The sequence below is a fragment of the Lissotriton vulgaris genome, chromosome 6, assembly GCF_964263255.1.
Source record: "Lissotriton vulgaris chromosome 6, aLisVul1.2, whole genome shotgun sequence".
NCBI lineage: Eukaryota > Metazoa > Chordata > Amphibia > Caudata > Salamandridae > Lissotriton > Lissotriton vulgaris.
This window is the reverse complement of record NC_141694.1, coordinates 1705139965-1705167567: the sequence shown is the minus strand read 5'-3', so window position 1 is coordinate 1705167567 and position 27603 is coordinate 1705139965. Positions and strand designations below refer to the sequence as shown.

At 49.0% G+C, this 27603-nt stretch overlaps 1 protein-coding gene across 1 annotated transcript in view; it reads right to left on the bottom strand.

Annotated features, from left to right (window-relative positions):
- RRP15 (ribosomal RNA processing 15 homolog) overlaps nt 1-27603 on the bottom strand; it is a 239079-nt gene that overhangs the window by 98361 nt on the left and 113115 nt on the right. The window contains exon 4 of the mRNA XM_086927908.1: nt 17217-17418. Within this exon, the coding sequence (XP_086784034.1) occupies nt 17217-17418 (202 nt within the window). The remainder of the gene's footprint in view (nt 1-17216; nt 17419-27603) is intronic.

Genomic DNA, 27603 nt, shown 5'->3' with positions numbered 1-27603 from the left:
AGTGGGTCTCCTGTTCTATGAAACAAAGTTAGGGGCTAACAGTGAAAGGAGAAGCAAGTCTTCTCACCAAGGTGCCTGCTACCTGAAAGAAACAGAATGTGTGCAAAAAGTGGTTAATCAAGAAGTCTAAGGGCTGCTTGGGAGCCAGTATTGGATTGTAATGGATGGAAAAATGTAAGGCTACATGGTAAAAAAAAATCTTTTCTTTTTGTGGGTTAAAGTGTGTTATCATCTAAGTTATATAGTGTCTGTATAATGGAAACTTAGAAAAAAGGGTTTGCACGAGGTATAGCGTGAGTGCATACGACTAAAATACACTTTTATAACACGCTTGTTTAATCGAGGGTACTAAATGAGGCAGATTTACTACAACTTTGCATTGTGTAAAATGATCCAACAATTAGAAATGGAAATTACTTTCCGGCGCAAATTAGCACTTGTGCTGATTGGAGGTGTTCATTAGTGGGTATAAGAAAGATCCCACGCAGCAGCAGCCTGCGCTAAAAAGAAAAGAAATACCACAGAAGATCAAGTGGAGGGTGGGGCTTATAGCGGTGGTAGGGAGGACTGAAGGCCTTTCAGCCTCATGGGCGTTGCCTGATAAAAGGCACATCTATGGTGATAATAGAGGTTCTGTAGTAATCTATTTTGATTTGTAGTAATCTATATCCGGGTTCTCTTTCATATTTTATTTTTAGTAATTTTCCCTTCCAGCATATAAACATATTGCAACGTCAAAAAGATTGGGGGAAAATAAGCGTGGATTAACGTGTATTTAGGTCACTATAACCACATACACGTCTCCCACTTCACTTCAAGTGTGGTAACATTCCTTTTATCTCGCTTGGTAAATCATTCCCCAACTATTGAGTTCTGGAATATCCAGGGACACCCCATAGAAGTCAGCCAGCCAGCCATGCAGCCGGAAGTATAGCTGTTCCCCCTCCCTTACTGCGTCTTTCCGCCTCCTGTCTGAGGGTGCCCCTTTCTTCTCATCTCTTCTCTGGCATCTTTTCAGATTCACTGCGGTCTTGTGACCGAGGGATACAGTGAGCTCCTGAACTACTCCGTTTGCTAGATCCTTTGTTAATTTGTCATAATTTGTGCATTTTTCATTTCCACTGTTGTCCATTTTGTAAGATTTTACACCCAGATACAAATGGGAAGCCTGGGGGCTCAACCAATGTACGAATATGCATACTTCTGCTTAGGTTGCACTCAGTGCAACAAACCTACACTTAGTTTTTCTGTAACCACCATTAACAGGCTGTGCTGTTTTGTCTGTGTTGGATGCCCACTGTGATCAGCTTTAGTCACTGCACGACACCATACTATGCAAGTGGGGGGAGTTCCATAGCAAACGTAGGAAGTTCGCTTTTTTATTTCCCCAAAGGATGGTAGTCACAAAACCTTCTACAGGTAGATCTGAATGAACCTAAGCAGCGTTACGTAGGTGCTGTGAAAGTAGTTGAACTGGATTAGTTTAAATCTGGCATTGTTAGATATTCTTTTAACTTACACGCAGGCTTTGTCCCATAGTTTGTGATTAGGTCGGGACAGTCCGAGAACATTTGTCATGCCTGCATTCATCTCTCTCCTTTATCCTGTAGTGACGATCAGTACAGAATAGCCAACAAGGCTATAACAATAGCCTCCTTAAACCATATTCAGCATTTCCTCCATTGCTTGGGAGGGGCTATGGGGACATGTGGAAAACGTATACACACTGCACTGTTAGTACACACTATACGCATGTGTTGCAAATTGAGGCCTACAGCAACACCAAATACCAATACCAAATATTCCTCATGCCTGCAAACATTCAAAAATGTCCTCCCAGCTAGAAGACCTCCAGAGAATTACAGAATCAGTCCTTCCATTTAGCTATTGGGGCCTTATGCACCACAATGGCATGTGTATTGCAAAGGAGGGTCCAGACCACACTTTCCCACACTCAACCAACCTGTGTGATAATATAGGGGTATATGGTAAGTGTCCTGCCATCATGAGAGGATCAGACAGAATGTTCGGTCTATACATGCCCTGTAATAGGTGTGTCTCCCAGTTGTTTGCTTCACCCAGTCACTTAACCACAGGTTGAACCCGGGATGTCATGCTGTAGAGCTCTATATCTGGACCTCAGGCCCCATGTTACAAGAATAGCTTCAGATTTTATAGCTTCACTCTATTCCTTCTACCAGCCCACACAAACGTGCCCAGAAGTTGGTCTAACTCTAGGAACAGCTTCCACAGCATATGGACATGGAAACCTGCAGACGATACAAACCGAAAGTCAGAAAAATCATCTTGGCTAGAGCTATTCTTGCCCATCACTGGGAGAGGTTGTATACTCCAAAACATAACCAAGTATTTCAGTCTTTCAAGTACTCTATCAAGGTTTAGCAAGAATTGGATATTCAGGTGTCATCAAGAGACCCCTCAATGTTTAAGTAACGAAAGCTCACATTTTCTCATCTAATACCTATTTTTGGATAGTCCTTTTTAGGTTTTGCCTGGCCATGCGCTTTGCGCATGCGCCAAAAAACCTCTTGAGTTGTGTGTGTGGGTCGGGTAAACGCCCCCTCCTCCGATTGGCTAGCTCCATAAATGGAGGCTAGCCATTGGACGAGGGGCCTGTCCGTCAATGCCGGACCAGATTCGGGGGCGTTCCCGAGATTCTTTGGCTTTTGCCGACGTCACGCGACGTCAGCCAAAAGCCGGGAACGCCCCCGAATCTGCTCCGGCATTGAAGGCACCCGGAAGAAGTCCAGGTAAGTGCTTGCTTTTTTTTTTGTGCATTTTTTTTTTTGCCCGTTCCCACCCCCTCCCGCTCTCCGTGTCACGAACCCGTTCCCGCCCCCCTACCGCTGCCTCGGCTCCCGTTCCCGCCCCCCTACCGCTGCCTCGTTTTATCCCTTGTTGGACTCTATGGTCAACTCTGTCATTATTATCGTCATTGCAATAACTACATTCGTCAGCTCAGAAATCAGGAAAAACAGAGAGTGGCCCCACGAGTACCAAAAGGCCGGCACCACCAATTATGAATATTTTGAGAATTCCGACGTGGCTCTTGTCAACCTTGTGAAAGGAGCCGAGAGCTGAATTTCGCACTGTTTACCCCTAATCCGTGCATTGCAGAACAGGGAACAACAGCCGCAGCCCAATCTGCTTCTGCAATCGTCGTCTCCTGATGCACGTGCACTCCGTTACTCTTCTGGGCACTACAGTCTCAGACAGTGAATACAACTGCAGGGATTCCAATGATGATCCCACTCCTCCGGCAGCTCGTGACTTGACCCCAGATTTAGAACTCGGGATCTCTACCCCCGGCTGCTGCTATCCTGAGCGGGCTCCCCTGGTGTTCCTGGAGGAGGCATCCACCCTGCCTGCAGCCGGTATGTTAAGGAAGGAACACGGAGACAGGCGGAAGCAGCGAGATCTGTACCCAGCAGTGGTTCTCAGAGCAGAAGGGTCCCTCCAGAGCCAGGGGGTGGGTCAGGAGACTGAGCAGAGAGGTGCACCAGGAGGCAGAAGCAACGAACGCAATAGACTCTGTAACCCCAGCCCCTTGTTCCTAAGAGATGGGACAGCTCGAGCGAAGCGAGTTCGGTGTACCCGTGCTAGTTCTTTAATAATGTGTATTAGGGTTTTCTTCGACCTTAAACCCAATTGCTAAGTACAGCTCATTAAAAAAAGCTATATATATATATATATATATATATATATATATATATATATATATATATATATATATATATATATATATATATATATATATATATATATATATATATATATATATATATATATATATATATATATATATATATATATATATATATATATATATATATATATATATATATTATATACCGTTTTTTTCGTTGTACATACATCGGCATTAAAAGAGCGGACGGGTACAGGCTAACCCTTCACGGTGAGTGCGGGCGGTTTCTTATATTTCATTATTTTTTACTCGTATGTTATACGCATCTAAAGGGCCAATGCTTGCAATGTTTAACATACAGCCCTAAACACAATTCAAACAATACAATACAGATAGTAAAAAAACAAAATATGTATGGAAAAATGTTTTAGTGGATTAGTTAGTGGGGACAGCGTAGAGTACGCTGAAGCTTCTTCGGTTTAGGACCTGGCACACTGGGTGCAGATGCCACCAGCAGCCTAGGGGGAAACCCCAAACACCCACCTGGCACACTATTTCCACTGCATGTTGAACACCTGACACCTATACTTATCTCGTTACCCATGTCCGCTGTATACCGTTATGTTTTCAACACTAGAGAAACATTTTCTAAGAAAAAGTGCCTGGTGAATTCTGAATTTCTTTTTCACGAAGGCTGATCAGCCTCAGATGTGCAATCTAATGAGGTAAAAAATGGAGTTATTCCACTTCTTGTAAAAACTGCTGCACTCCTCAGGGATCGTATTTCATTTCGACCGCGGGATCACGGAAGGAAGAAGGGGAACACCTCGGACTCTTTGGGACCTTACAGATGGCAAGCCAATTGGACTTCCGGTCGGGCCCTTCTGAAAACTTCGTTGAACTCAAAGCGGCAAAAAAACAGAACTGTTATTTGAGAGTGTAGACACTTGATTCACCTGTTCTGCTCGGCGCGTTGAAAATGCGTGTATCTGACAGGAGTGTAGATATTTTGATTACGAAAATAAATATTGCGTTATTTTACCTACCATGATGCCATTAAAACTCACAGGACGACAGCGCAGATGACATTACTCTGTGCATATTTTCGAATAAATGTACCAGCATGTTTGCTACCCGATGGTATTTGAGAAGAGAAAGAAATATTTATTTTGACCAGAATGGTTTTAAACAGCTTTTTTTTTTTCATTGAAAGGAAATACAAATAACATTTAAAAAAGGTTCTCCTTGTGCAAATTCCCCCGATAGAAACCTAACTATTATCATCTACACAGATCTAAGATCCATAAAATGCAGGGGAAATAATAGGGTTTTAAGCAATGAGTACTAAACAGCCTGGAGGAAACTCCGGCTTATTAAAAAAAAAAGCCAGAGCGCCCCCAGCACTGCTTGTGTAGCAAAATGAAAGCTAATAGCACTATTGATTAAGCGCATTACTGGGGAGAAAAGCAATGTCCAGAAAGAGCTCGGGGCACGTCTCGGAAGCGCGCGCACACCAAGATGAATATTTGGGATACGGAGAGATGTCCGGCTCTGACCCCCGTTTATTCCGTGAGATGTTTGCTTTCCAGATGCCTTTTTCTCCGGCTTCTCCTGCGTGCTCTCCCTCCGTTCCTCCTCTCGTCTTCGTCCCTCCGCGCCACTAATCTCAGACAGCAGTCAGGCCCTTCAGTTTATGGTTGCGTTCATTTCATCATATTGTGGCAGGCGTGACGGAAAGTGTCACTGAACTACGTTTTACAGCAACTATCCGCATTTAAAATATACCCCCTTTTGCTAATAACATGCTTGTTGCCTTTCAGTTTTGAACTCGGCAGCAACTTGCAAAGGGTGTGGATAGTGAGTACAGCCTACTCTCCATGCACATTCCCACAAATTCCGTATTTTTCACCCACTACAGTCTTTAAACCTAGCCTAATCAGGGATTGAAAGTAGGTACTGCCAGCTGGACACAGCCAACGGGAGCTACTATACACAAAATAAAAATGTATTTTACCTTTAACAAATATTCTCTAGGCTTCGCATCTTCTATGCATTTACAAGCTTCAATTATTCCCCGTTATCAGGCTAAGACCCCCAGTACTCGGTTTCATTGCAGCAGTAATGGTAAAATCCCACTTCCTGATGGACCACCATCAGTGCTTAATTTGTAAAAGATTGAGTGCCGGTGCCCAAAGGTCTGCTCGGAAGCCCGCAGCCGGTGCTGCTTTAAACAGCTGTTTGCACACTTTGTCTGGACTCCTGAGCACTCTGTTTACTGGCAGTGCACCACCCAAAATCAGGTTCACCTGTAGCAAAGTGCCTGTCTCTGAAGTGCTTGAGGTTTGCTGTCCTGCAGTGTGTGCTGCACTGTGCAGCAGGAAGCAAGCCAGGCTCAAAGCTTTGAAGACTTCTAAGAGCATTATGGCGTCATCCAACCACATGCAGCCAGTGCTTATTTTGTAAAAGAATCAGTGCGGGCTCCCAAAGCTCTGCTCGGATGTCTGTGGCCTGCGCTATTAAATGTGGTACACCAATCACCAAGGCTTCGTAGTGTTAAATCCAGCTCATGCCTCTCTAATCCACCACGTGGCACTCCCGCCCCCTGTATCTTAGTCAGTATTTGTAAAGTGCAACTCTTGCAGGTTCCTGCTTTATCCCTTTGCAATGTTTTTCTTTCTTTCTTTCTCTTCCTCCTTCTTTCCTTTTTGTGTATTTTCCCCTCTCTTGCTCTCAGTAAATGTCTGATGCAAGAAAATAAGTGCCGGTCTGCAAAAATGAGAGCCTGTGGGCCCCACCGTCAACCACTGGTTCAAATTAAGCATTGCATGCAGCAGAAACATAAATGACAAAATACATAAATGGTGCCCTGCAACCAGTAATTGAACAGCTTCTCCCCAGAACCGCAGAAGTGAATCGACTTCAATGGGGAACACCCACTCCTTAGCTCCAAGCAGTCAGTTTAACTTTAAAAGGAACCTTGTTAGACAAATACAGACATCTTTTAAAGAATCTCATCATTCATGAAGAGGGGCAAGAGATTAAGCTATTGCCATTGTAAATAACAATGCCATTTATTTATGTTTACAAAAAACATAAATAAAAATAATGTCAAGGGCAATGCCAATAGCTCTAACTTTAACAAAGGCAAAACCATTGCATTGTAAATGCTTGTTATTTAGTGCTCGTAGACTTGCCAACAGCAACAGTCTAGACATGTCCCAGTTTGTGTAAAAGCCCTGTGGGTCTCTAACCCCCAAAAATCAGACACTACTGGACGTGTAATTGAAGCTCTGCCAGAAGAACTGCAGTGCTGCTTAAGGACTTTAACTGGACTACTGATCTGGAAGGACTGCTTTTCTGTTTGTTGCCATGCTGCATGCTGCTCTCCAACTTTGCTCAAGGAGAGCTAGATTGTGCAGTTTCTTCAGGTGTGCTCCAAGGGCTTGTTGGTTTGCCTCCTACTGCTTGAGACTCCAGGATATCAAAATCACTACCCCTGCGCCTGGTGAAGTGGAGCCACATACTTGCAACACAGACATTGACGCGTCTCCTGTCTGAATGTAGCAGAATGGGCAAATCAAAACAGTTGCAGGAGAGAAAAAAATGCTTTGCTCACAGTATCAGCAACGTGCCAGAGAGCCCAAAGCATCGGAACCTTGTTGCAGCAGCTCAGAGATCAACGCACCCCTCTACTGCATTCAGAATCCCGCCACATCGCTCTATGGAGCCATTGCATCTCGGCACGGCGTCTCACCATCGGAACCGACGCATCACCATCACTATGTGGAGAAGAATCTTAAGCATCCTCGACCCGCAGGATCCACTTTATCTCACGCCGCGTTTTGCAGTTGTGACCAGGAAAGGTACTTTGTTTACTGGGCCCTTCGGGGGTCCAGAAAGCAGCCGGCACTCCATCGCGATTGGCCCAAACTTTGACTTTGCCCTGGTCCAGCGGGACCCCAAATAATCCTTAACGTGCTATTTGCTTTCAAGTGCTATTTTTCACTTACTCTTTTGAAATTTAATATCTCAACTTCTATACATTGGATTTTTGTTGTTTTGGTCTGGTTTTGTTTAGAATAATAATATATTATTCTAACACTATGTGGAATCTATGCATGGCATATTCATTGTGTTACTATGTGTGTGTTGTTGCACAAATACTTTACACATTCCCTCCTAAAGAACCCGGACTGCTCTGTTCCAAGCTACCAGAGGGTGAGCATAGGCTATTTTTTAGTGTGTACTTCGCTTACCCTGATCAGACTGGTGGTTCCTGCCTGGTCTGGGTACGTACCTCGGCCAACCAGGAATCCCATTTCTAACATTTTAGTCACTGGAACATATTTAATATGTGCTGTAAAATTCCAGTACTGATCGAGCTTACATTACTTTGCACCTTTTATATTTTATGCAATTTGAAGAGTAATTTTATAGATTTTTTTACAGAGTAAGGTTCGTCACTTAAATGCATTTTTTAAATGGCCCAGGAGTCTAACATACTGTTTTTAGGGCTCGCCTGCTGTGCGCATGTGCACAGCTGGAAGCTCTATAGGGGCTTATCCAGTGTTTAACCACCACTGGCGATTCCTTTGAGTGCATGTGCTTTTTAGGTCATTGCGCAAGAGCAAGCCCTAAAAAGCGCGTGCACAATGCCACCAGCCATCTGCCTGCCTGCCTCGCATTACCACATCAAAGGCAGCCGTCCCAGGTCATTTGTCACCTCTTAATTATTCACTGCCTGCCGGCCGTATTTTCAGTTTCGTCTCCTTATCTTCCCGCCCCTTGCTGCAACAACTGTTTATGCTCTGCTTGAAAAGAAACATGGAATGCATGCTGTATCCAGGACCACGAATTCCATGCTTCCTAAGAGGGCTTTTCGGAGTTTTGGTTTAAGTACTGAGTGCACTGTGTAGTAGCTAGCTAAGGCGCAGTTATGTTGCCATGTGCTGTTGCCGTGCCCAGACAACATTCATATATATTTTCTTTCCTTTCTGCACACATTGTTGCGATTTACTTTGCCCTGCTACTTATCATTTTCTAAGCAGACCTTTAAAATTCGTCATTCCTTAAAATATAGTGTAGCTTCGGTACTAATTAAACACCGACAGGTTTAACAAAACCTTCTCCCAATGCAGATGTTAACAAACAAACCTCTCTCATTTACGGTTCGTACTCTTTTCTTTTCTGTGATTTAGTGTTCCTTCCATAATAACGTCCTACATATTTTTCTGCATGTATCTGTTGGAACAGTAGCAAGCACTTGTCATAATTTATCCAGCATCATTAAAGGATAGATTTTTTTTGTTTTGAGAGTTGTAATTTCCATTAAGGCTCCCACCACACAGCTTCACCTACACAGCTCCACCAAGGCACCCACCACACAGCTCCACCGAGGCACCCACCACACAGCTCCACTGATGCACCCACCACACAGCTCCACCGACACAGCTCAACCGATGCACCCACCACCCAACTCCACCTACACAGCTCCACCGATGCACCCACCACACAGCTCCACCGATGCACCCACCACACAGCTCCACCGAGCCACCCACCACACAGCTCCACCGAGGCACCCACCACACAGCTCCACTGAGGCACCCACCACACAGCTCCACCGAGGCACCCACCACACAGTTCCACCGATGCACCCACCACACAGTTCCACAGATGCACCCACCACACAGCTCCACCGATGCACCCACCACACAGCTCCACCGATGCACCCACCTCACAGCTCCACCGATGCACCCACCACACAGCTCCACCGATGCACCCACCACACAGCTCCACCGATGCACCCCCCGCACACCTCCACCGATGCACCCACCACACACCTCCACCGATGCACCCACCACACATGCACCCACCACACATGCCCCCACTACACAGGCCCCAACCACACAGCTCCACAGATGCACCCACCACACAGCTCCACCGATGCACCCACCACACAGCTCCACCGATGCACCCACCACACAGCTCCACCGATGCACCCACCACACAGCTCCACCGATGAACCCACCACACAGCTCCATCGATGCACACAGCTCCACCGATGCACCCACCACACAGCTCCACCGATGCACCCACCACACAGCTCCACCTATACAGCTCCACCGATGCACCCACCACACAGCTCCACTGATGCACCCACCACACAGCTCCACCGACACAGCTCCACCGATGCACCCACCACACAGCTCCACCGACACAGCTCCACCGATGCACCCACCACACAGCTCCGCCGATGCACCCACCACACAGCTCCGCCGATGCACCCACCACACAGCTCCGCCAATGCACCCACCACACAGCTCCACCTACACAGCTGCAGCGATGCACCCATCACACAGCTCCAGCGATGCACCCATCACACACCTCCACCGATGCACCCATCACACACCTCCACCGATGCACCCACCACACAGCTCCACTGATGCACCCACCACACAGCTCCACTGATGCACCCACCACACAGCTCCACCGATGCACCCACCACACAGCTCCACCTATACAGCTCCACCGATGCACCCACCACACAGCTCCACCTATACAGTTCCACCGATGCACCCACCACACAGCTCCACTGATGCACCCACCACACAGCTCCACCGACACAGCTCCACCGATGCACCCACCACACAGCTCCACCGACACAGCTCCACCGATGCACCCACCATACAGCTCCGCCGAGGCACCCACCACACAGCTCCGCCGAGGCACCCACCACACAGCTCCGCCGAGGCACCCACCACACAGCTCCGCCGATGCACCCACCACACAGCTCCACCGATGCACCCACCACACAGCTCCACCGATGCACCCACCACACAGCTCCACCGATGCACCCACCACACAGCTCCACCAATGCACCCACCACACAGCTCCACCAATGCACCCACCTCCACAGATGCACCCACCACCCAGCTCCACAGATGCACCCACCACCCAGCTACACAGATGCACCCACCACCCAGCTCCATCGATGCTCCAACTAAGCTCCACCAATGCACCCACCACACAGCTCCACCAATGCATCCACTAAGCTTCACCGATGCACCCACCACACAGCTCCACCGATGCACCCACCACACAGCTCCACTGATGCACCCACCACACAGCTCCACCGATGCACCCACCACACAGCTCCACCGATGCACCCACCACACAGCTCCACCGATGCACCCACCACACAGCTCCACCGATGCACCCACCACACAGCTCCACTGATGCATCCACCACACAGCTCCACCGATGCATCCACCACACAGCTCCACCGATGCACCCACCACCCAACTCCACCGATGCACCCACCACACAGCTCCACCGATGCACCCACCACACAGCTCCACCGATGCACCCACCACACAGCTCCACCGATGCACCCACCACACAGCTCCACCGATGCACCCACCACACAGCTCCACCGATGCACCCACAACACAGCTCCACCGATGCACCCACCACACAGCTCCACCGATGCACACAGCTCCACCGATGCACCCACCACACAGCTCCACCTATACAGCTCCACTGATGCACCCACCACACAGCTCCACTGATGCACCCACCACACAGCTCCACCGACACAGCTCCACCGATGCACCCACCACACAGCTCCACCGACACAGCTCCACCGATGCACCCACCACACAGCTCCACCGATGCACCCACCACACAGCTCCGCCGATGCACCCACCACACAGCTCCACCTACACAGCTGCAGCGATGCACCCATCACACAGCTCCAGCGATGCACTCATCACACACCTCCACCGATGCACCCACCACACAGCTCCACCGATGCACCCACCACACAGCTCCACCTATACAGCTCCACCGATGCACCCACCACACAGCTCCACCTATACAGTTCCACCGATGCACCCACCACACAGTTCCACCGATGCACCCACCACACAGCTCCACTGATGCACCCACCACACAGCTCCACCGACACAGCTCCACCGATGCACCCACCACACAGCTCCACCGACACAGCTCCACCGATGCACCCACCACACAGCTCCACCGACAGCTCCACCGATGCACCCACCACACAGCTCCACCGACACAGCTCCACCGATGCACCCACCACACAGCTCCACCGACACAGCTCCACCGATGCACCCACCACACAGCTCCACCGACACAGCTCCACCGATGCACCCACCACACAGCTCCACCGATGCACCCACCACACAGCTCCAAAGATGCACCCACCACACAGCTCCACCTACACAGCTGCAGCGATGCACCCATCACACAGCTGCAGCGATGCACCCATCACACAGCTCCACCGACACAGCTCCACCGATGCACCCACCATACAGCTCCACCGTTGCACCCACCATACAGCTCCACCGTTGCAACCACCATACAGCTCCACCGTTGCAACCACCATACAGCTCCACCGTTGCAACCACCATACAGCTCCACCGTTGCACCCACCATACAGCTCCGCCGAGGCACCCACCACACAGCTCCGCCGAGGCACCCACCACACAGCTCCGCCGATGCACCCACCACACAGCTCCGCCGATGCACCCACCACACAGCTCCACCGATGCACCCACCACACAGCTCCACCGATGCACCCACCACACAGCTCCACCGATGCACCCACCTCCACAGATGCACCCACCACCCAGCTCCACAGATGCACCCACCACCCAGCTCCACAGATGCACCCACCACCCAGCTCCATCGATGCTCCAACTAAGCTCCACCAATGCACCCACCACACAGCTCCACCAATGCATCCACTAAGCTTCACCGATGCACCCACCACACAGCTCCACCGATGCACCCACCACACAGCTCCACTGATGCACCCACCACACAGCTCCACCGATGCACCCACCACACAGCTCCACCGATGCACCCACCACACAGCTCCGATGCACCCACCACACAGCTCCACCGATGCACCCACCACACAGCTCCACCGATGCATCCACCACACAGCTCCACCGATGCATCCACCACACAGCTCCACCGATGCACCCACCACCCAACTCCAGCGATGCACCCACCACACAGCTCCACCGATGCACCCACCACACAGCTCCACCGATGCACCCACCACACAGCTCCACCGCTGCACCCACCACACAGCTCCACCGATGCACCCACCACACAGCTCCACCGATGCACCCACCACACAGCTCCACCGATGCACCCACCACACAGCTCCACCGATGCACCCACCACCCAACTCCACCGATGCACCCACCACACAGATCCACCGACACAGCTCCACCGACGCACCCACCACACAGCTCCACCTACACAGCTCCACCGATGCACCCACCACAAAGCTCCACTGATGCACCCACCACACAGCTCCACCGACACAGCTCCACCGATGCACCCACCACACAGCTCCACCGACACAGCTCCACCGACGCACCCACCACACAGCTCCACCGATGCACCCACCACACAGCTCCACCAATGCACCCACCACACAGCTCCACCAATGCACCCACCACACAGCTCCACCGATGCACCCACCACAGCTCCACCGACACAGCTCCACCGACGCACCCACCACACAGCTCCACCTACACAGCTCCACTGATGCACCCACCACACAGCTCCACTGATGCACCCACCACACAGCTCCACCGACACAGCTCCACCGATGCACCCACCACACAGCTCCACCGATGCACCCACCACACAGCTCCACCAATGCACCCACCACACAGCTCCACCGATGAACCCACCACAGCTCCACCGACACAGCTCCACCGACGCACCCACCACACAGCTACACCTACACAGCTCCACTGATGCACCCACCACACAGCTCCACTGATGCACCCACCACACAGCTCCACCGACACAGCTCCACCGATGCACCCACCACACAGCTCCACCGACACAGCTCCACCAATGCACCCACCACACAGCTCCACTGACACAGCTCCACCGATGCACCCACCACACAGCTCCACCGATGCACCCACCACACAGCTCCACCGATGCACCCACCACACAGCTCCACCTACACAGCTGCAGCGATGCACCCATCACACAGCTCCAGCGATGCAGCCACCACACAGTTCCACCGACACAGCTCCACCGATGCACCCACCACACAGCTCCACCGATGCACCCACCACACAGCTCCATCGATGCACCCACCACACAGCTCCACCGATGCAGCCAACACACAGCTCCTCCGACTCAGCTCCACCGATGCAGCCAACACACAGCTCCTCCGACACAGCTCCACCGATGCACCCACCACCCAACTCCACCGATGCACCCACCACACAGCTCCACCGACACAGCTCCACCGATGCACCCACCACACAGCATCACCTACACAGCTCCACCGAGGCACCCACCACACAGCTCCACTGATGCACCCACCACACAGCTCCACCGACACAGCTCCACCGATGCACCCACCACACAGCTCCACCTACACAGCTCCACCGATGCACCCACCACCCAACTCCACCGATGCACCCACCACACAGCTCCACCGACACAGCTCCACAAATGCACCCACCACACAGATCTACCTACACAGCTCCACTGATGCAACCACCACACAGCTCCACCGATGTAACCACCACACAGCTCCACTGATGCAACCACCACACAGCTCCACCGATGCAACCACCACACAGCTCCACCGAGGCACCCACCACACAGCTCCACCGAGGCACCCACTACACAGATGCACCCACCACACAGCTCCACAGCTGCACCCACCACACAGCTCCACAGATGCACCCACCACACAGCTCCACAGATGCACCCACCACACAGCTCCACAGATGCACCCACCACACAGCTCCACAGATGCACCCACCACAAAGCTCCACCGATGCACCCACCACACACCTCCACCGATGCACCCACCACACCTCCACCGATGCACCCACCACACCTCCACCGATGCACCCACCACACACCTCCACCGATGCACCCACCACACACCTCCACCGATGCACCCACCACACACCTCCACCGATGCACCCACCACACACCTCCACCGATGCACCCACCACACACCTCCACCGATGCACCCACCACACATGCCACCACCACACATGCCCCAACCACACAGCTCCACAGATGCCCCACCACACAGCTCCACTGATGCACCCACCACACAGCTCCACCGATGCACCCACCACACAGCTCCACCGATGCACCCACCACACAGCTCCACCGATGCACCCACCACACAGCTCCACCGATGCACCCACCACACAGCTCCACCGATGCACCCACCACACAGCTCCACCGATGCACCCACCACACAGCTCCACCGATGCACCCACCACACAGCTCCACCGATGCACCCACCACACAGCTCCACCGATGCACCCACCACACAGCTCCACCGATGCACCCACCACACAGCTCCACCGATGCACCCACCACACAGCTCCACCGATGCACCCACCACACAGCTCCACCGATGCACCCACCACACAGCTCCACCGATGCACCCACCACACAGCTCCACCGATGCACCCACCACACAGCTCCACCGATGCACCCACCACACAGCTCCACCGATGCACCCACCACACAGCTCCACCGATGCACCCACCACACAGCTCCACCGATGCACCCACCACACAGCTCCACCGATGCACCCACCACACAGCTCCACCGATGCACCCACCACACAGCTGAGCCGGGGCACCCACCACACAGCTCCGCCGTGGCACCCACCACACAGCTCCGCCGTGGCACCCACCACACAGCTCCGCCGTGGCACCCACCATACAGCTCCACCGATGCTCCAACTAAGCTCCACCAATGCACCCACCAAACAGCTAAACCGATGCACACACCACTCAGCGCAACCACAGCATCACTGGTTCAAATATGTTCTTTCAATTTTTCAAGCTTTCACGCTTTATTACAAATCACAAAAAGATGTTAATATTTCACTTCTGTTCTTGGATTTTCGTCACAATAAAAAACACTGAACATAATCTTCACAAATGTTATTTACAAAAGTTTAAGCTATTGCCATTACAAATTAAATAAATAATTAAGTATTAATTATTTAAAAAAATTAAAAGCCATTGTTATTTGTAATATCAATACATCTAAGTCACGTAAATACAAAACATGTTGCATTACAAATGCTATAGGTGTCACATTTGCGAAAGTTATAACTAACTATTGGCATTGTAAATGATAAAGCTATTAATTTAGCTATTTTAAAAAAAACACATAAATAAAAATAATTCATTTATAACACCAATAGCTCAAACTTTCCTAATGCGAGCCCTATTGCATTTCCAATGCTTGTTTGATTTGACTATTTGTCATCTATGCCATGACGGATTACATCTTAAACTAGCGAACCTAAGAGGAACTGAAACACTACTGTACAAAGTAACAATGTTTTACTTAAAGATACTTATCACTGTATTTGAAAGTTTTTTAGGAACAGTTTGCTTTGAAACAGAATAATTCACGATTGCTTTGACAGACTATTTTAAAAGGCCTTGTGGACAGAGTCGGAGGCACAGACATTGTCAACATCACCTTTTGTCGAGCATCCCTGGGTTTGAGCGTAGCAGCCACATTCAGAAGTAAAAGCTGGCGGGCGTATCAACGTGGATAACAAACCAGGGGCTCAATAATAAATCTACACAAAGTAGAGGCCGTGCCAAGATCTGCCCTATTGAGATAGCTTTGTTTTTTAATGCCTTAATCTGTTTTAGTGCTGGGAATCTATTCTTTGGTTCTGTTGTGCATGGACAGTATTTGCGATTACAGTGCACATTCTCTTTAGCGCTTCCAAGCTCGATAAGTTCACCCTTTAAGTTACTAAAATGCTGCATTTTTGTTTTTTAATGCCTTAATCTGTTTTAGTGCTGGGAATCTATTCTTTGGTTCTGTTGTACATGGACAGTATTTGCGATTACAGTGCACATTCTCTTTAGCACTTCCAAGCTCGATAAGTTTACCCTTTAAGTTACTAGGCTCAACGGATTACCAACTATACGCAAATTATTTTAAACATTTAGGTGGAATTTTAAAAACACGATTCCTCCATCAAAATGGCATTTTCTTTTATCATTTGTGTAAACAAACACTAACTAAAGTTACACCTACCCTGTCTGTGTTTGTGATCTAGACGCTTTACATCGAATTCAGATGTCAGGCCACCTGTCTTGGAAATCTTGTCAGAACGCAAGTCAGCATCTGAGTTTCCCCCCTTTACAATCCAGACTAGAGCTAAATGAGTGGGTAAGCCCACTCCAAAAAACCTCAAAAATCAAGAACCCTGAAAGCAAGGAGCCAGGTCATATAGCATGAAGTGCTTCTGCAGATGCCAATGCATGGCCTGGATATCGACCTACAACAGGGACAGGATCAGACCGAATGGGAAACAGATCACAGCAGAACTGTGCCATGGGGTGCCATGTTAGGTAGTAAAGACAGGCCACTGTACTCTGCGAATACGAATGCCAAGTGTGTCATGTCCTGAAACTAGTGTGCTTATTTAATTATTTTACAAAAATGTACATTCTTGCAACAAACACAATACCTTTTTACTTCTGGGTGTCCTGCTTGTGTTACTTTGCACTGCTTTCGTCTCTTCCTGTCCTCTGAGAACACTTATAAAATCTTTTTTGGAGACGGATGACATCAGCTTTGCTCGTTTCCTTTCAGAACTTCCCGCTTCTTTCACCTTTTCATTTATATTGCTTTGGTGCTTCCGAACTGCATTGAATAACTGCACAACACCTCTAGGAATAAAAATAACTATTATATTTCCGCCATTTACAGTGCATTAAACAAAATCTATAAAGTAGAGTTACTTGAGAGTGCGCTGTTCAACAATAAAGCATTCCACAAAACTGAGGTCAACTATCGCAAACTTTGGCTTTATCGAACTGATCAAATTATTTTCCGTTTAAAAGTATTTCTGATGACGGATAATACGTTTTTGGCATTCTCGATCATGTGCCTGTATGTAGTCCTGAGTGTTTATGCAGGGTGCTGGAAAACATGCAGTATACAGAACAAGCATTGGAAATGCAATAGGTCTCGCACCATTAGAGTTAGTGTTTTTAGAATTGTTTATGGGTTTTTTTGTAAAGGTTTAGCATTTTTGTTTCCTGTAGCCAATGCTAAAGTATTACAAATAAAAAAAGCCATAAACATTTCTAAAAGCTCTAACTGAAATGGTCTGAGAACTATTGCACTGTGTGAGGGTGAGGGTGAGGGTGAGTGAGGGTGAGGGTGAGGGTGAGGGGTTGAGGGTGAGGGGTTGAGGGTGAGGGGTTGAGGGTGAGGGGTTGAGGGTGAGGGGTTGAGGGTGAGTGAGGGTGAGTGAGGGTGAGTGAGGGTGAGTGAGGGTGAGTGAGGGTGAGTGAGGGTGAGTGAGGGTGAGTGAGGGTGAGTGAGGGTGAGTGAGGGTGAGTGAGGGTGAGTGAGGGTGAGAGGGTGAGGGGTTGAGGGTGAGGGTGAGGTGTTGAGGGTGAGTGAGGGTGAGGGTGAGTGAGGGTGAGGGTGAGTGAGGTGTTGAGGGTGAGTGAGGGTGAGGGTGAGTGAGGGTGAGGGGTTTTGGGTGAGTGAGGGTGAGGGGGGAGTAGTTGAGGGTGAGTGAGAGTGAGGGTGAGTGAGGGGTTGAGGGTGAGGGGTTGAGGGTGAGTGAGTGAGGGTGAGGGGTTGAGGGTGAGTGAGGGTGAGTGAGGGTGAGGGGTTGAGGGTGAGTGAGGATGAGTGAGAGTGAGGGTGGGTGAGGGGTTGAGGGTGAGTGAGGGTTTGAGGGTGAGGGGTTGAGGGGGAGGGGTCGAGGGGGAGGGGTCGAGGGGGAGGGGTCGAGGGGGAGGGGTTGAGGGTGAGTGAGGGTGAGTGAGTGAGGGTGAGGGGTTGAGGGTGAGTGAGTGAGGGTGAGGGGGTGAGGGGTTGAGGGTGAGGGTTTGAGGGTGAGGGGTTGAGGGTGAGTGAGGGTGAGGGGTTGAGGGTGAGGGGTTGAGGGTGAGTGAGGGTGAGGGTGAGTGAGGTTGAGGGTGGTTGAGTGAGGATGAGTGAGAGTGAGGGCGAGTGAGGGGTTGAGGGTGAGGGGTTGAGGGTGAGGGGTTGAGGGTGAGTGAGGGTGAGTGAGGGGTTGAGGGTGAGGGTGAGTGAGGGTGAGGGTGAGTGAGGGGTTGAGGGTGAGTGAGGGTGAGGGGTTGAGGGTGAGTGAGGGTGAGTGAGGGTGAGTGAGGGTGAGTGAGGGGTTGAGGGTGAGTGAGGATGAGTGAGAGTGAGGATGAGTGAGAGAGGGTGAGTGAGAGTGAGGGTGAGTGAGGGGTTGAGGGTGAGTGAGGGGTTGAGGGTGAGTGAGGGGTTGAGGGTGAGTGAGGGGTTGAGGGTGAGTGATGGTCAGGGTGAGTGAGGGTGAGGGTGGGTGAGGAGTTGAGGGTGAGTGAGGGTGAGTTTGAGGGGTTGAGGGTGGGTGAGGGTGAGTGAGGGTGAGTGAGGGTGAGTGAGGGTGAGTGAGGGTGAGGGGTTGAGGGTGATACCAGTGACTGCCATACTAGGAATGAAAATATCAGGGAATTGCCTAGTAGACGAACCAACTAACCACGCTAACAGAAAAATGTGTAATCTGAATTTCTCCATCAAAAATTAAAAAAAAGTGGGTCTTTGCAAAAAAATCCCATCAATGAACCAGTGGACATTACCCACGCAACTATCATATCTTCCTGCCAAGTCAGGCAAGCTCTTGCCACACTACACATTTCGTTTCCAGGTCCATATCTCTGAAAACAAGTTAGAAAAATCAACAGCCCCCCGGATATACAATACTGTAGGCTAGCAGGTCAAACACGGTGGATTTCAAGAGATTGTACCAACGGCTCATGCAGCGAGACAAGTCGATGAACGAAGGCTTTAAGAGCCAACTTCTTGCTTTACAAAACGTATATGGATATCTACAGCAAGTGGAAAGAGCAAGACGCATGCAGACCCCCTGTCATTTACATGCAGACAAACCTTACCACCTCCCCAATAAGTAATACATCTTGATAAACCATCCACAGGACAGCTCTGCTTCAATAGTTACGTATTTATTTCAAATTGTGGGAGACCACAGCTTTTAGATTATCCGCCCCCCTCATCTAAGGAATGTATGAAATTACAAACGCTTCTTGCAACGATACCCTGTATTACTCAAGATGATAGGCACGTCTATAAAACCCCGTAGTGACTGGACCTACTGCCACCACCGTAAGTGCATTTATGACCAGTGAAAATAACCGCATTAGGGGTTAAGAAAGCACTATCAGAGCAGGTATTAAAAGGGGGTGTGATAAGAACTACCGAAGCTTAGGTTCGTTAGACATTGAATGGAATGCAAGACACAAGCAAGGTGGCGAATGCTTCTATGCAAACTAACCGGCATCCCCGTATAGGTTAAACCACGTTTTAAAGGTAAAACGAACCAAACCACTGAGATCGGCAGAGTGAGGGGAAGGCGCCCAAGATGAAAATGAAGGTCCGGGAGGGCTCGCCAGTGGAAGACCATGGAAATGGTGCGACAGCTGTGACGGGTTCAGTGGACTGCGACTGCTCCAGGTGCGGGATGGGCGGTACCTGAAAGTCTACGCAAAGCAGGGTAACCTGACCCAGGAGGGGGGAGGAGGGAGGAGGAATGCGTCTCGGCCGGAGCAGGGGGCGGAGCAGGGAGAGCGGGCTTTGAAATGTACTTCACACGGCCGGCCGGTCGTGAAACTGAAAGCATGGCCGGCCGGCCGTGAAAGCCTTTGATGCCGCAGGGGGTGGAGCGGCACCAGCTGGGAGAGTAGGCAAGGCAGGCGGCTGGGGGCATGTGCACGCGCTTTTAAGCTCAATGCGCATGCGCATTGAGCTTAAATTTCTCGTGCACTGCAAGGAATCGCCACGATTCCTTGCAAGTTGGATAAAGAGTGGATAAGCCACCATAGTCTCGCTTGCTCGATGCGCATGCGCATCGACAGGCGAGACCTAAAAATGGAGGTTAACACCCGGGTGAACAAAGTTGAAAGGCCAAGTGCTCGCAGCTCCACATATGTATATATTTTTTTTAACTACACGACCTTTACAAAATACTACGCTCCCTAAGCTTAGAAACAAAACGAGGAAGAATAGTCCTTTGTAGCAGCAGGAACCTGTTCGGGCTGCGCAAAGCAAGAGATGGACGAGCACCAGTCGGAGTCTGCTGCGGTCCCCAACTTAGAGACACACTCGGACATTTCCATCATCCAAGCAATGGTTGTCAAATGACCAAGACCTGCTCCCAGTCGTAAAAGGAGTATCACAGCCTGGCCAAACCAGCCCAATATTGCTGATCCCCACCAAGGCTTAATCGGTACTTGATGTTTCGGAAGCAGTAGGAGGCTTCCAGCCAGTGGCAGATGTTACACCAAAACATGGATTTTTATCAGACTCTTTATTAGTGAACAAAGAGCTTGCAGCAAAAGCTCTACTGTACTGCAGCTGATCTCTTGTTATAAAGAAGTTTAAAAGCAAAGTGATGTTATAGTTTGGTTTGGGACAGCATATTTTAGCTTCTGTAAATGGCATACTCAAAGTACTTTTTGGAAGCGGGTTCTTCTTGTGGACGACAACAGTCCTGACCAGAGTGTGGGCAAGGACATGGGAAAGGATAGCGGTGGGTGGTATAGGGGTGTCAGTGCCCTTTTCTTTTGTTGTTTTAATACTTGTTGATGTTTCCATTTGTTGCACAAGGCTGTGTGTTGATATGACTGGCTGCTGAAATTGGTCTAAGAAAAGCCTTATGTTAATCTACTACCTCTACTGTACAAACACACATTTCCTCTCAATTACTAAGTTGATATTAATAAGAATGAGGTATGATTAGTTTGGGAGGTTTCAATATACTACTCAAACTTATGTGGTCCAATGGAATTTTCAGAAGTATATGAGATTACATTGATTTTCTCAAAAATATGAGTTAGACCTGGCATCCTTGGTGTGGTTTTCCCTGACTTTTTGCCTCTACATCTGTATTTCTGATGCTATGCTGGATTTCGTTTTTGCTGGCTTAGATGCAGTGTCAAAGTGCAAGTGCTCCCTATGTAAATTGGTATTATGATTTGTACTCCCTGATTGGCATAATTGAATGCCAAGATGGCAGCTACGGCCCGACAACTTTGGACTACATTCCCAGAAGCCCCAGAGCACACACGTACATTGGTCACCATGATTGCAATGGCGGGCGGCCGGAGGTTTGTAACTCACTTACACAGGGCACTGAGAGAAGATAAAAAGATCAGGCCCTGAAGGTAGAAGAGAAATGGCAAGAGGTAAGTGAGCACATGATAACAGCAAAAGATTGGGAAATAATCCACAAAAGAGTCCGAAAAGTGTCAGTATCTAGTAGATTTAAGCCAATACAATACAATACAATATAGTTCACATGACCAACCGCTCACCAAGGTGGCTACATGTTAAACACATCTAGAGACCCAAAAGGTCTCCAATTTCAGCATACACAGGCAGACTTCATACATATGGTATGGCTTTGCCAAATAATACAAACTTAATGGGCTGACGTTCTGGAGCAACTGAAAAGGCAGAGACAGGGTGGACGACAGCCTTGGAGGGGAGCACCTGTCTCTAAGGTTTGGCTGCCAAGGATCCCAATCGTAAAACGAGTAGACTATTCCTGATTTTGGGGCTTATCATTTCTAAGATGAGAAAAGCGATCCATTGGCTAACCCTGCAGGGCTCGCAGTTAAATAAATGGAGGAAAGACATAAAAGAATGGGTGCTGTCTGAAGAGGAACATACGAGAAAAACTAGTAGAGTTGAGGTGTATGCTCCCAGAGATACTGATGGCATGGGGGGGCGTTGGTACAGGAGATTGTAGAGCCTGCCACGCACTCTCAGCAGGAGTCCCAGGACGGGGAACACCACAACATGATTGCTACTCATAGTCAGGAAGCAGGAGGAAGAGACACCTAATGACCAACTCAGATATAGACTTAGGATATCGAACTGGCAGGGGGCAGGAGGGGGTAGGAGGGGGGGGAGGAGTGTTGGGTGGGTTGATAAGTTGTGAGTCAATATATTTAAGCTCAAAAACTGAAACTTTGGAGGGATAACTTGTAACAAAAGTAGTTTTTCAGTATTAAGATAATAGACCTATAATGTTACATGTGTGATAAATGCCTGTATATGAATATTGACTATGTTTTTGAAAAAGAAAAAAAAACTGATGTGGCAAAAAGAGGTCTGGGTTTTCAATACCAGAGGGGCACTACCAGTTCCGGGTCATGCCCTTTGGGTTGAAAAACACCCCTGCCACGTTCCAGAGACTGGTCAACCAGGTGCTGTCCGGGCTGGAGGAATTCAGCGCCACTTACCTGGATGACATTGCTGTGTTCAGCACCAGTTGGGAGGGACATTTGCAACAACTCTGCGAAGTGTTGAAGGCACTGCTGGAAAAGGCAGGCCTCACTATTAAGGCCAGTAAGTGCCAGATAGAGTAGAGGTCTGTGGTGGACCTAAGGCACCAGGTAGAGAGCGGCCAGGTGGCGCCTCTACAACCGAAGATTGACACCATTCTGGCTTGGGAGCCTTTTTAGGTCTCACCGGGTACTACAGACAGTTTGTCAGGGGGTACGGCACAATTGTTGCCCCTTGACAGAGCTGACTTCAAAGAAGCAGCCCAGGAAGGTGATCTGGATTGATGCCTGCCAGACCGCTTTTCATGCCCTGAAATCGGTCATGCGCACCAGACTTCTCCAAAGAATTTGTTGTGTAGACAGATGCTTCAGAGCATGGTGTGGGAGCAGTACACTCACAATTGAATGACGAGGGCTTGGACCAACCTGTAGCTTTCAAAAGTAGGAGGCTACTTCCCAGGAAACAGCGGTGGAGTGCAATTGAAAGTGAAAGCTTTTGCGGTGGTCTGGGAGCTGAAGAAGCTAAGATCCTACTTGTTTAGGACTCAGTTCCGGGTTCAGACAGACCACAGGCCCCTCAGATAGTTGATGCAGATGAGGGGTGAGAATCCGAAACTGCTGAGCTGGTCCATCTCTCTACAGGGAATGGACTTTAGGGTGGAATACCGCCCTGGTACAGAACACGCCAATGCTGATGGTCTGTCCAGGTTCTTCCACCTTAGTGATGAGAACTCGCAAGAGGGAGGGTGGTTCTACCCACTTTCAGATGGAGGGGACACGTGTTAGACCTGGCATCCTTGGTGTTGTTTCCCCTGACTCTTTGCCTCCATCTCCTGTATTTTTGATGCAGTGCTGGAATTAGTTTTTGCTGGCTTAGATGCTTTGGGTACTTTTCTACTGCTTTCATTGTCAAAGTGCAAGTGCTCCCTGTGTAAATTGTTATTATGATTGGTTATCCCGGATTAGCATATGTGATTTACTAGGACTCTAGTAAAGTGCACTAAGTGTGCCAGGGCTGGTAGATCAAATGATACTAAATCAAAGGCATGCAGCACTGATTGTGTCACTCACATGAGTAGCCCTGAAAAGAGGTCTCAGGCCTGCCACTGCAGTGCCAGGGCACGGTTTATTAACTGCCATGTTGACCAGGCAAGTGCGCCCACTTGCCAGGCCCTAACTTTCCCTTTTTTTACATATTAGTCACCCCTAAAGTAGGCCCTAGGAACCCCTGTGAGCAGGGTGCAGTGTATGTGAAAGGTAGGACATGCCCTGGTGTGCGTGGCATGACCTGATAGTGAACTGCTGCCAATTTTGTTTTACACTATTGCAAGGCTACCTCTTCCCATAGAATAGAATGGTGTGGTTGCTTAGAACATCTTATAAAATTAACTACCCCTGGGAACAAGATAAGAAAATAAAGGTTAGTATGCCTGAACTCAATGTTAACATGCATCTTTTAGTAAGAGTGAGTTTTACATTCTGTGTTTGAAAATACCACTTTTAAAAATTAGGTATTATCTTGCTTAGCCATCCAGTGTTCCTCTGCTAGGATGTGTACAGACTGTCTGGCTTAGGGGTGACAGGGGCTGGGGATGTGAAGTGGCTACATAGAGTCTCGATGTGTCGGGGCTGGGCTCAATAGACCTGGGCTGCATTTAGGGCAGGGGAGGAGATTTCCTTTCACGTGAATGGGCCTGGTCTGCCTTCCACAATGCTGTCTCCACCTCCTGCCAGGGAGCTGCACCAGAGAGGACTGAACTGATTTTGACTGAGTACAAGATTTCTCCACCACCAAAGACCAAAGGATTTTGTGGTATAAATATTGAGACCCAGACTCCAGAACTTTAGGTCATCCCTGGAATTCAAGAGGATCCTTTGCCAAGGAGAAGCGATGGAGAGACTGAGGAGAAGTACTGCCCCTTTGCTGTGTGGGGTTGGCCTGCAGTTCCTGTTTCTGCCAAGTAAAGGAGAAGGACTTTGCTGTGTGCTGTGTCCCCTGCTTGAAGGAGATCTCCAAGGGCCTGTGTATTCTGGCCTCCTGTTCTGAAGTCCCAGGGACACAAACACTTCACCCCCAGTCCCCCTGAACTCTGCTGCTGTGCATTGTGACCTGCCAAGAGGTGCCTGTGCCAGTTTTGGACTTATGAAATTTGCTGCTGCTGTTTTGGAGCTGGAAGAAAGAAGAAACTTGAACTGCAAAAATCAACGCATCGCTCCTCTTGCGGCTGTTTTTCGACACATCTAAACGGCGCGAGAAGAATTTCCACTCATTGCCGTGCCGCTGTAAAAACTGATGCAAAAAGAACAATTGGTGGACAGAATGAATAACAATGTCATACATTCACCCCAGTACAGAGATCTGAGCCTAAATCCATTGTTTTTTTGCTCACCGTTCCATTCCAGTTTGAACCCAGCCACGTGCAAATCAGTTTTGTCCATGTGCCCAATGGGAACAGTCCAGACCGAACTGCCAGCCCAGGTCCTCCCTGGACTGGAACCAAACATCAAGGCATTGAGGGATCGCGGCTAAAGAGAACCAACGCAACACCGCCACATCGATCACCGAAGCATCCCAGATTTCTAAGCATCACACCTGTGTGGCAAGTTTTCCAGAAGCATCGCCGACAGACCGGAACCATCACAAAGAACTGACGCATTACAACCCTTACAGACCGCATTCGACGCAAATCTTCCTCTACGTGCAGCAGGACTGTCGCATCGCCTCCCGAAGGTCTCAGGAGTGGACGCATCTCTTTGTTTCCGGCTCTGTGGCTGTTTAGTCTTGTGAATTTTAACACAACCTCAGGTACTTTGTGTAAAAGTCATGCATCCATTGTTTTCTATGGTACAAGTTCTTGAAACATTTTGAAAGTCATTTTACTTAGTTTAGATAAAGATATTTTATTTTTCTAAACTGGTGTGGTGTCCTTTTGTGGTGTTTTCACTGTGCTACTGTGTGTGTTGGTACAAATACTTTACACATTGCCTTTGGAATAAGCCTGTCTACTCGTGCCAAGCTACCGAGGGGGTGACCAGGGGTTATCTAAAGTGTGTTTAGCCCGTACCCCAAGTAGAAGCAAGGGTCCCAATTTGGGCAAAGGCAAGTACCTCCGCCAACTAGAGACCCCCATTTCTAAAAATATGTAGAACCTGAAGATGATACTCATTGCAAAGGGTTTAAAATTCCTGGTTAAGAAAAGACAAATTGTGCTAGGTTAAAGGGCAATGTTACCTTGTTAAAGGGCAATGTTACCTTGTAACAAGAAACTAAAACACGGTTGAAATAACCTATTGCCTTGAGTGGACTATGGGTGAAAGTAACTGCTGTTATCTAAGAAATAAAAGTGAGCAAGTACTCCAGTTTCAAAAAAGTTGAAATTGAAAGTTATGTCAGACTCAGAAGATGAACGAAGGTGGTTTGTCACCAGCCATCACAGAAACATGCATATTATAAAAAATGTATGTGGACCTAATTATGTGAACCATGACTTACTAGATGCTAAGATAACTTTTGGATGAGGTTTTTAATCTGCCCATGGATGCTAGATAAACATTTCAAGTGTCTATTTTGGCCTTCAAAGGCACTTCAACAGATGCTGACACTATCCTGTCCATATGACATTAAAGGTGTGATAGGACAACATGAATCTAATGGCATGTGTTGGACTTGGCCCCTTCTGCAGGGTCATACCCTAATGTTTTGCCTTTGCCCTGCAAATTTTGCTGAATTCGTTTTTGTTGGCTTTAGGACTCTTTACACTTTACCACTGCTACCCAGTGTGAAAGTGCTTGGCACATTTAATTTACTTGTAAACCCCTTGTGCAGTGCTATACCATATGACCAGGGCCAGTAAATTAAATGCTACCAGTGGGCCTGCAGCGTTGGTTGGACCACCCACTTAGGTAGACTGATGCCACTGCAGCCTGTGGGTGTGCAGTTTTAAACTAGCTTAGGTGTGAATGAGTGGGCCATCACGGGCAAGACTGGTGGGAGGAGCGGGACATTGCCCTGTTATGTGTCCAAGTTAGGCCCATGTAGCAACGCTGCACATTTTATTACATTGTCCTCTTTCTGCACAATAACATTTTTGCTGTGACCTTTTGCACATATTCCAGTGCCTGACAATGTTGGATTAGTTTCTATGATACTGCTTTGCTTATGCATCTGGCTTCGCGCAACCCTATTATGATGCCTCGAAAACAGAGTACAAGGCCTTTACGCATGATGTACAATTGCTGTTCTATCGACATATCAATAACAATGCTAATCTGCTTATACATCACAAGGATGCTTTTTAATTCCCGGGGATTGGTAGAGGAAACACTTTTGCTGACATCAAAAGATCCTGCATGCTGAGGCTTCGCCAAGCAGCTGCCTGACATTTCCGTGAGGGGTGTTCAATTCGTGACCAAGACGGGTCCCTACATTCTTTCCCGCCAGGTAATGGGGTTCGATCATCCCAAGGGGGGATTCTTGGCTTTGGACCTACATACACTCTAGACGTACATAGAATAGAGTAGAGCATAGTAGGA